This window comes from Micropterus dolomieu, linkage group LG06, assembly GCF_021292245.1.
Source record: "Micropterus dolomieu isolate WLL.071019.BEF.003 ecotype Adirondacks linkage group LG06, ASM2129224v1, whole genome shotgun sequence".
Lineage (NCBI taxonomy): Eukaryota > Metazoa > Chordata > Actinopteri > Centrarchiformes > Centrarchidae > Micropterus > Micropterus dolomieu.
This window is the reverse complement of record NC_060155.1, coordinates 7,719,422-7,730,175: the sequence shown is the minus strand read 5'-3', so window position 1 is coordinate 7,730,175 and position 10,754 is coordinate 7,719,422. Positions and strand designations below refer to the sequence as shown.

The window sequence follows — 10,754 nt, the reverse complement described above, 5'->3', positions numbered from 1 at the left end:
TGCTTAAGTTTTGATCGATGTTTGCTTTCAAGGTTGCCAATATTATAATAGAAAGCACAAAGCTTGTGCTTGGTTCGCTTAGAGCCTAAGGGGTTGACAACTTAAAATTCCAAGGCATGTGGATTAACTTTGAAGAAGTTATGTTCCTTGAAGTAAGTACCATCAGAGTAGTCGCTTAAATAATCTGGATCTCTGGCCTTGAATCCGTTGGCCTGAATTCCATCAAGTATGTCCTCATGTGAGCAATAGTCTGTTAAAACCTTAGTGATAGGCACAAAAGGGTATGTACCTATTTTGTGTCCACTTTCTGACCCCAAAACATGATGCACAGGTTCAACCAATTTTAGTGTAGACTTACAATGTTCTTTCAACATGTATGGAGATCTAACAGCTGCTGAAGCTTTTTCAAAAAAAAAAATCAATAGACTGTATCACATATCAGCACATGCTCCCTATGTTTACGGTACACATGACGCCTGAACGATTCATATACTCTAAAAGTTGACTTGCAGTCATGAAGTCCACATGTGATATTAACATTTATATGGTCGTAGCATGTGGATTAACTTTGAAGAAGTTATGTTCCTTGAAGTAAGTACCATCAGAGTAGTCGCTTAAATAATCTGGATCTCTGGCCTTGAATCCGTTGGCCTGAATTCCATCAAGTATGTCCTCATGTGAGCAATAGTCTGTTAAAACCTTAGTGATAGGCACAAAAGGGTATGTACCTATTTTGTGTCCACTTTCTGACCCCAAAACATGATGCACAGGTTCAACCAATTTTAGTGTAGACTTACAATGTTCTTTCAACATGTATGGAGATCTAACAGCTGCTGAAGCTTTTTCAAAAAAAAAAGTCCATCTCATTTTCATCGCTATCAGGCAGCACATGCTCCCTATGTTTACGGTACACATGACGCCTGAACGATTCATATACTCTAAAAGTTGACTTGCAGTCATGAAGTCCACATGTGATATTAACATTTATATGGTCGTGGCATCTTTAATAGAGAATGTTTATCATTCGAGTCACAGTGACGGGTAGGGACTTTTCACCGACCTCAGTAAATGTTCATAGTACGCTGGAGGAAGGTCAGCGTATTTTTCATGTAGGGTGGGTAAGCCAAGTTGAAAACAAAGTAGGCACAGAAGGCTGCAATTAATCCCTCTTCAACTCCTGCTCCCCTGCACAGATCCACACCATCCACTCTGACAGAAACTGGAACCTTCCAGGAAAATGCCATCTTCCAGTCGTTGTCTACCAGCTGTACAGCTGGGTAGGGACTTTCAGCGTCACACTGTTCAAAGAAAACAAAAATGTCAGAAGGTGAAGTCAGCCACCTAGACAACAAATCCAGCTTAGTGAGCAAGGTTGCAGACCACTCAGTGTTTAGCAAAAACAGGTTGAAATATTAAAAAGGCAATGTTCTAGAGAGAGACACAACCATGTGTTTTACCCCAAACCTCTGTGGACTAAAATTACTGCATAACTGCATACCTGTCCCAATGTGATGAACTGGTCGACCTTCTCTTTAAAGATGTAGGGCAGCAGGATCAGCGCAGCACGGAAGTCAACATCTGTAAGACAATGAAAGAAATCCTTAATTATTTATTTTAACATAAAAAAGACACTTAGTCTTCTCATTTCAATCCCTCAATCAAGGGGAGTTTCCATGTGCTCCCTCTTGTTGTCTTCAACAAAATACCCTTTGTCTCATTTAGAAAAACCTAATTTTTCAATGTCGTGCTTTGTTATGCAATATATTTAACATTCAAATAGATTTGAGTTTAGAAAAAAATCAAATGAAATGAGCTCTTCAAATGTGATTTAAGACCTAGTTGCTCTGCCACAGCGCAGATGGAAATCTTTTCAGCAACATATTGACTTTTCAGTAAATTGAATGCACAAGTTTAATGAACACCTAGTTAGTTACTATGATGTTACCAAAAACAGCTTTTTGCCCTCCCCACTAATTTCAGTGTTTCCCAAGCATTGATTTGTGGCGGCCCAAAACAGTATAAACCTCGACCGACACATATGAATTTTCTTTTTTACTATTTGAAAATTGAAAATTGAAATGAAATGAAATGCTTGCTCCCTTTTAACGGTTTCGCCCTGGTTTAATCACTTATATCACAGTATTTCCACTGTGTAGTACCCTGACAGGCGCCACAAGTTTCAAATTGAACCAGGGAAAGACCTGAATATAGGCTATATATAGTATAGCAAATGTGATCCTGTTGAAGAGAGAGCCAGGTTAGCAGCATATCGTTGAGACTTTGTAAAAATGCATCACCTGGGGAGAATGTTACCCTGGTCTCACCCAAAAGTAGTGCAAGCAGACTCATTTTGACCTGGTCTCCTAGAACTGAAGTCAATAACAGCAGATAAATCACCACACATAAAAATATTCTAGTAATGAAAACATGACAGGGGGTCTGGGTTTAAAGCTTGAATATCCAACAAGATCAGCTGTCATCTTTTCTTTGAAATGAATCCCTGTGTGTCATCTAGACTGTGAACACTGGGGGGCATTAGACACCTTCCATGCCTCTTCCATGCCTCTACCCCCTCCAGCGGTCCCACAGCAGCCCGAGGGGGATGGGAGGAATTTGCATCTGTACAGAGGCAGCTCTGCAGACAGTCAGAGTGTGACAGTGAGATTCCAGTCCTGTCTCTAATCACAGAGACTGTAAAATTAAAGCACATTTATGTACACATTGTTTTCATTTCAGCACACCATTTCATGTCCTCGTGTAAATCTTCCCAAAATGAAAAGGGAAAAGAAATGGACAGTAAATTATTGCCTCATTTCCTCAGAAGAAATTCCACACACAGAGATAAAAAATGAGTATCTTCCACCACAGCTATGGGCCTGTAGGTACATTGAACTACAAACAACATCAGCAGTCAACAGGCTGGTCTTCTCTTACAAATTATAACCTGTGTCATCTTGGCAGGGAACACTGGGTGGCAGTAAACACACTAACACGACCTCTGCTACCCAGCTGTCCTGCAGCAGACAGTGGGGGGTGTGGTGGGAATTTGCATCTGTACAGAGGCAGAGACCAGCCAGTCAGCCAGCTTTCAGTCAAGTCATGACTTCAGTTCTACCAAACACAGAGCTATTGTGAGCTGGGTCAGGGGTCGTGTCTTCAGTTCTACCTGTTTCATCACACACACAGGAGATGATTAAAATTAAAGCATAAATCAGTGAGATCCTGGCAGTATTTTACTAGGAATCACTGAGTGGATGAGCATGTGTTTGTCATATTACTGATGTAAGCAGATATGCCTCAAATGACTCATGTTCGTGGCCCCTTTCACAATGTCTATGCCAACGCCGGGGTCTCTGGGATTTTACTGTGAGAAAATGTGGCCATTTGGAGAGGCCCATAGTGAGGTACCCCAACCCCCCGCACACACAATTTTTTATTTGAGTCAGACACAGAAACGGTTAATGTTAAATCACACACACTTTATTTACACACATTCATTATACAATAACAACACAAGCTGTACAATATAATACAGTAAGACGGAGTCTGTCAGGGAAACTTGTCAGACATCCAGCCACTTCAGCTCCTCTTCCTCCCCACGAAAAGACCTCCTCTTCACACCGTGGTCGAAGCGGATCTCCTCGTCACTGACAATGTCCTTTGTGGCCTGAAAGAGCAGGACGTGTCTGTCTCCTTCTGGAAGTGTCACTGTGCAGTGGCGTGGCTGCACGTTAAAGTTCTTTTTGGAGTGTCTGATCCATCTCCCTGCGGTTTCCAGAGACGGGTGGCACTCACAGGGGAAGTTCCAGGTTACACACTGACAAACAGGTGGATGAGCACTGAGAGACAAATATAATTATTAATATTTAATTAATAATTGACTGTTTCAGATGATTACATACCGTGTCAGGGAGCTGAGCAGGTTCGCGGTCGCCACAACAGTGTCCAGGGTCTTCATCCGGTAGTGCTGGTTTGCCACAGCAGTCGAATGGGCCATGTAGTGTGCCACAGACGCCTTCTGCTCCTCCGTGAAGTTGGCAGCAGCATCTGTCTCCACGGTCCTACGAATTTCCTGGCTCTTGATGTCCGGCAGTTTGTAGCTGCAATGGGGGAGAAATATCAGATGAAGCTCCCAAACTTGAATTATATAATTTTCTTGAGGCTGATCTATTTATTAAATGCACAAATCCGTTACGCTAATTCAACAGATATTTTTGGACCTATGGACTGCTGTTAATACTTACTGTGCGTGCAGACGAGTGACGTCATTGCCCGCACTCCTGACCTTTGTGCCCGCTGAGGACAAAAACAGCCTGTCTTCATTATCTTGACCCGGGCGGATCCACATGTAGTATGCGTCCAGCATCTGCAGAGACAAACAAAAAATATCTGTTAATATCTGTTAAAATATAAAATATACAGTTAAAATATAAAATATACATAAAATAAAAAATATACATAAAATAAAAAATATACATAAAGTTGTGGTTTAAGAGGGAAGTATTCCACTAGTTCAGTTTCCTTTTAAAGCAAAACCTCTCATACTATAGTGCTACCAGAACTGGTTTCTCAGCATTCTTAGGACAGAGGCCTGAGGTGTGCTAAAGTGGCTGACCAATTCACACTTCACCCTTGACCTAATTTAGGTCACCAAAAGTTACAAGTCACTCCTTTGGAATCTATTTCACACGTTTTTGGGATGAGAAACAAGCCTTAATTTAAACAGATAATAGAAAACTATCTTTGAGTTTGTCACAATTTGCTTATTATCAACATTAGTTTTATCCTGCTTTTATCCATATCATGTCAACTGAATTGTCAATAACAAGCACAGATGTGAACAGACACAACACAAATAGTAAAAATCCACTAGAGAAAAGAAATTTGAACTTACTTGTCGGCTTCTGCTGCCATTTTCCAAAAAAAAAAGAAGTCCTTGGAAAGGGAGTGAGAGTCTTGGGATGAAAGTATAGAAAATTCTGCCAAAGACAAGGAGCACAAAAACAGGAGTGTAGCTCAAGTTGAAAATGTCCTTGCAAAGGGCAAAAGGTGGTCTCTGCAGTCAGAATCGAAAACAAAGTGAATGAATGGTTCCTTACCTGCAGTATTTATTATCTGTGCAGCACCAGCTGTGTGATGTCATGGTCAAGCAGACCAATCAGGTTGCTTTATGTATTGTTTAGTGGGGGCAGGGGGGGGAGGAGGGTGTGACTTTGTAAGCACAACACTCAGTTAGACAAGACAGATTCTGCAGACAAGACAGAGCTCCAAACATCTGCAGAGGGAAGACATGGAGTGTGCTGGAAGACAGAAGAAAGCAGGCCACAGACCATCAGCCTGCAAAGGAAGAAAGCATCTGCAGAGGGAGGAAAGAAATATCTAAACAGCAATTTGAATTGCTAACACTAAAGAGCTTCTATTCCACCTCATTAAAAACCTACACACTAACTTTTTCATGTAGTCTCTTTCTTAACATTTTATCACATGTGATGATTAAAAACTTTAAAACTGAGACATGTGTGCCATACTGATGAGTGTGTCCAAAACACACCTCCATTGTTCTGAGATCACTGATCAGAGTATAATAGACCCACATGTCAAACTATGAGTGGTTGCTAATAAAGATGTATTCATACATCAAACCTATTTACATGTCACTAAGGAGTGTTAACTGTACAGGTTGTTTACAGACAATAACAAATTGTTTGTATGTATGCTGGATGCTCCCTGACTGGACAGCAGAATGCAGTTAGCTGCAAACAACTTATTTCTGATGAAAGTTAAATTAAACAACCACATTCCAGGTAAACTTGCACCTGTGCACAGGTATGACAGTCTGCAGACAGTCATAGCTGTCCTACAGCTGCCTGTGGGGGGAGGGGTGCATTTGCATCTGTCCACAGGCTGAGAATCAGAGTGTGACACTCTGATTCAGCCAGCTTTCATTTAATTACTATTAATTAATTATTATTTTCATTATTTCTGCTCTAGGAGACCAGGGTAAATTAATTAAAACATGTAAATGCCATATTACAGATTAGAATGACACACAGTTTTTGGGGGATAACTTTTGATAGGAACTCGGACTCTGGGTTGAATTTCAAGTAGGACTGATGTGTTTTGGAGAAAATTGGAGAGTAGCTGTCAGAAGCTGTCCCGGCTGCGGCATATATGCCGCATTGCGGACAGAAAATAACAGCTAATTTCTAAGTGTCAAAAGTCGGGTGAATTTTTGGGGGATAACTTTTGATAGGAAGGTGCTAGAGCCAAACGGTTTGCACCGTTGGACTCGGGGTTGAATTTCAAGTAGGACTGATGACTCTACTGGATGACTCCACATACACCAGGACAGACTCAATTTGGCATGCCTGTCCGCCTGGGGTCAGAGGTCAGATTTCTTAAAGTTTTTGCTATGTATTTCTGCCCAGCATTTTCACATATATGGTTAATGACACACACATTTAAAGCATAGCTCTCCGTCTGTACTGTAAGCCCAGGCCCAGAATTCAAAGACAACATGGAAGCTTCTTACATTTTCGGGTGAGTACAGGGTAAACCTCTCCCCAGGTGATGCATTTTTACAAAGTCTCCCCGAAGATGGCAGAATTGCTGCTGACTCATAGGCCTGGCTCTCTCTTCAACAGGATCACATTTACTTCAGTGATAGGGCAATATATAGCCTAGATCCTGAAGCCTTCCCTGGGCAGGCATCCAGGGAAGCAGCCCCCTCCCCAGCTGCGCTCCTCCCCTCATCTTGTATTTTATTTTTATTATTTTACGTTGAATTTTTGACAAAGTGTTTTTACTGATAAACATTGCTAGAGGTCTAGGTCATTTTGCACAGTTTTCCCGTTTCGAGGAGTTTACCCCTGTTTCACAAGCTACCATCGGCACGATTTCAGAAACCCAGTTTTTGAGAGGAAAAAAGTCCCGAGCGAAAATTCTTCTAAGTCCACACCTCCAGGGTTGTTTTAGAGGGAACTTCCCCGCGATCGAGGTGCCCCGGCTGGCCAGAGTGCAGAGGCTTCGGGGCCTCCGCGCTACCAGGACCGTTAACATCCAGGGAGGACCGGAGGTGACAGGGGCCTCTGGGCGCCACTTTACCCGACCAGGGTGGCTCTCCCCGGGCTGGGCGAGGTGCTTGTGGGCCCCCCACCCGCGTCAACCCCACGTGTCTCCTCTTCCACAGCTTGACTCCCAGAGGTGACAGGGGCCTCTGGGCGCCACTTTACGCTTCGCACCTTAGCTCATCCAACACGGGCCATCGGGCCACAGCGGTGCAGTCACAAGCCTATTTCAACAAAACACCTTAAGCTCTATTAGTTGATCAAAGTTTCGGAGAGTTTGATGTGACCAGCGCTGTTTGCTAGGGTATCGTCTGCCATAGGGGCTGCAGTACTGCAATAACAATTCTATATCAACAAAACACCTCTAACCAAATAGATTTATCTGAGTTTTTGAGACTTTATCCACAGCACATGTTTGCTAGCAATGTAACAACTGCACTTTAACAAACCAACTGAACAATCAACCATAAAAGTTATATGCAGTAAAATTAAACACTCATTGTTTCAATAGTAAACTGTCATAGGAATGACAATTACCGGCAAAAAACATTATATTCTAACCGGAAACACTTAAAAAAAACATAAATTATTGTATTTCATACAAATAGGAGGTTTTTCAGTAATAGTAGTAAAGTTCCAGTCACTGCTTTGCATAACGGGATGTCTGAGGGACGGCCTTTAAAGCTGATAGGCTAAGGTCCTCAAATTCCACTGGAAGCCATGGAAATCTTGCTCCCTCTTGTGTTGAATGACTGCGTTGCGGGTGTGTGAGCCTCGGTCTCTTACATGCAGTAACATATATTTGTGAAAATGTGCTGTAGAGTCAGGAGGGTGTGTTGAGATTCAGTGTGGATTTTATGCATGCTTTTTCTTAACTGTGGCTAAACTGTCTTATAGCATATAATGGTGACAATTAAACTTTCTCAGTAACAAGTTGTTTCAAATGCGCGAGTGATTATTTATCGTTCTTGTGTTAAACTCTCAGTAACAAAGTTTTTCAATGCGCAAGTGATTATTTATCGTTGTTGTTTTAAACTCTCTGTAACAAAAATGATTAAATGTTTGAGCGATTATTTTTCCGTTCTTGTGTTAAACTCTCAGTAACAAAAATGATTCAGTTGTATGTGCTAGAATAGGATGGGATCACAGCTAGACATCTGTCGGTTTGACATGAGCGTGCGAACGCAGTTGTATATTCACAGCAGTATATCTCTGCATAGACCATAATGTCAGACTAACAGGTATTGCGGGATAAAACTGTGAATGTGGAGCGTTGATGTTTTATCTTTATCATTGTAATATAGGGTACATTGGTCTATGTGATGCAGTGTTGTTATCAGGAACTACGTATTGCGAAGAGCAGAGGGTAGAGTTAGTGATAGGGGTGGATTTAAGCGTGAGAACACAAAACAGATGGTTCTCACAGAGAGGTGACAGTCATCGATATGAATATTATTATGGGGTAGATCCTTTGATGGTTGGGAGAATAGGATACGTCACCCCACACCACATAGACAGGTTTTCTGGCGAGCCGTTGTGAACTTGCTGTGTATGATTCTGCAAACTTTCTCATGGAGGGAGGGAGAAATGATCCCATCAACCTGTCAAAAGCAGGCTTCTGTCAGTCACCTGGCCCACCTGTCTTTCTTTTCTTAATGTTTATCATCAAACGGAGAAATAAAAATAGGAATTTCAAATAACCAACAGTAGCCTAGCTGATTACATGCACTATAATACTGTGTATTTATTCATGTTAACAGCAAGAGTCACAATACAGTGCAATACAGTTGGTAGGCTAATATAGGTTAACCTAAGAAATGATTGTGTATACAGAGTTGTTACTGTCAGCGCTATATTTTCAATATTAAATTAATATTTATATTTAGAGGGCGCTGCGGCTTACAGTGCAGACGCTTTGCTGCTTGCTCTTGCCTCTCCTTGCATTCTTTTGCTTAAACTCTGTTTTTTTTTTCCTGCTAGAAATCAGCAGCTCTTGGATACTTTTAAATCACTGGGACTGTCAGATAAAGTAGGCTCTTGCCATACTTTAAAACCTTTTATGATCTTAGTGCGGTCTATCAATAGCACTAGCCTGTACTGCAGTGGCTGGAGCTATAGCTAATGTTAATTAGCAACAAGATGCCCCCCTTCTCAACGGACGACTTCTACAAATTTCTACAGAAAATTACTGTGCTGGAAACCAAGATCCACAGGTTAGAAGTGAATGTGGAAGTGAATGGATTATGTGGGAATGACACCACTTTACCGTGGACCCAAAACAGTGGACAAGAGCAGGCTAACACACAGGTAATTAGCACCAACAAGACTACCAAGAAGCAGGAGGCCTGTGTACTGGGTAATAAATATAAAAATGGGAGTCCTCCCTGGAACGCTCTTGGTGCAAAGCCTAAGAGTAAATCATTTCCTGGGTAAATGGGAGGACGAGTAACAGGCAGAACCCAGCGCCCTGAGATTTGTGATGCGACTGGCTGGCCTGCATTATCATCCAGGCAGAGCGCCTCTTCAACCCCTGTTCTTGGTAGGACACAGCCGTGGACAGCTGCGAAAGGGAGCGTTAGCAACAAACCGAGTGTGCAACAGCAGAACAGATTTTCATCACTATTGCAGGACCCTGGATCTCCGTCTGATGACCTGGATAACCTCCCGTCCTCACACAGAAGGGTAAGGACTGAGAGTAAATCAGAAAGTAAAAGGCTACAGGGAAAGCTGACGACTGGGCCTCAAACTCTGATTGGGGGTGACTCTGCTGTAAACAATGTAAGAAGCATGTGTAGTAAGAACACCAAAGTACTCTGCTTTCCGAAGGATACGGTGTCTGACTTGGCAGAAAGAATCCTGCGTATCGTGGCCTACTGTGAAAAACATCATACTGCACATCGGGACCAATGATGTTGTAAAGCAACAGTCTGAAGTGTTGAAAGAGGACTTTAATAATCTGTTGAACACGGTCAGGTCACAATCTCAATCTCAATCACAATCTTAATTTCATGTTTTTAACTGAAACTTGGTTGGACCAAGATAACAGTCCAGCTGTCCTTATCGAGTCTACCCCTCCCAACTTCAGTTTTATGAGTGAAGCTAGAGTGCATAAGAGAGGAGGTGGAATTGCCATTTTGTTTAATGACTCCCTCCAATGCAAAAGGATGTCTTATGGGAATTTTGCTTCTTTTGAATATGTGGCTCTTCCGCTGAATTCCTCTTCTCGAGCTATTTTTCTAAATATCTACAGGCCCCCTAAATACTGTGCAAACGTTTTCTGCTGTCTATAATCTGTATTGACTTTGACTGTGTAGTTATTGTTGGTGACATCCATTTTGACAACCCCCAGGGAAGAGGGACTAAAGAACTGTTTTGTGTTCTTGATAATTATGGACTGACTCAACATGTGACAAGGCCCACACACAATAAGGGGCACACTTTGTACTTGGTCATCTCCAAGGGTCTGGCCATTTCCAAGGTTGCGGTGACTGATGTTGCTCTCTCTGATCATTCCTGTGTTTTCTTTGAGAGTTGTAGTGAACAACGGTGTGGATTTGTGCATTTTATATTGAATAAATTTGGAGCTACTCTAAATTCCTTTCTCCTCCCCAGAGAAGATGGGGAGGGGTCAAAGTTGCTTTCTCTAAGTGCTAGCCCGACCATAAAACTGGCACCTTTTTGATTCCG

General features: G+C 42.1%; 1 protein-coding gene across 3 annotated transcripts; it reads right to left on the bottom strand.

Moving 5' to 3' along the window:
* Positions 1-868: 868 nt before the first annotated feature.
* LOC123972991 lies at positions 869-5,857 on the bottom strand. Of its 3 annotated transcripts, XR_006825515.1 has the most exons (6): positions 5,100-5,857; positions 4,895-4,979; positions 4,245-4,366; positions 3,903-4,100; positions 1,499-1,578; positions 869-1,298 (listed from the first exon to the last, which is right to left on the bottom strand). XR_006825515.1 is itself a non-coding variant. In XM_046052806.1 (5 exons), exons 1-5 carry the CDS (start codon positions 5,141-5,143, stop codon positions 3,563-3,565), a joined length of 726 nt encoding a protein of 241 aa, XP_045908762.1. In that variant the 5' UTR covers positions 5,144-5,843; the 3' UTR covers positions 3,459-3,562. The 3 variants fall into 3 exon arrangements, 2 of the variants coding, with proteins under 2 accessions (XP_045908762.1, XP_045908764.1); XM_046052806.1 differs by lacking the exons at positions 869-1,298; positions 1,499-1,578 and adding an exon at positions 3,459-3,839 and having other exon boundaries at positions 5,100-5,843; XM_046052808.1 differs by lacking the exons at positions 869-1,298; positions 1,499-1,578 and adding an exon at positions 3,459-3,839 and having other exon boundaries at positions 4,245-4,346; positions 4,895-5,838.
* Between the last annotated feature and the right edge of the window lie 4,897 nt (positions 5,858-10,754).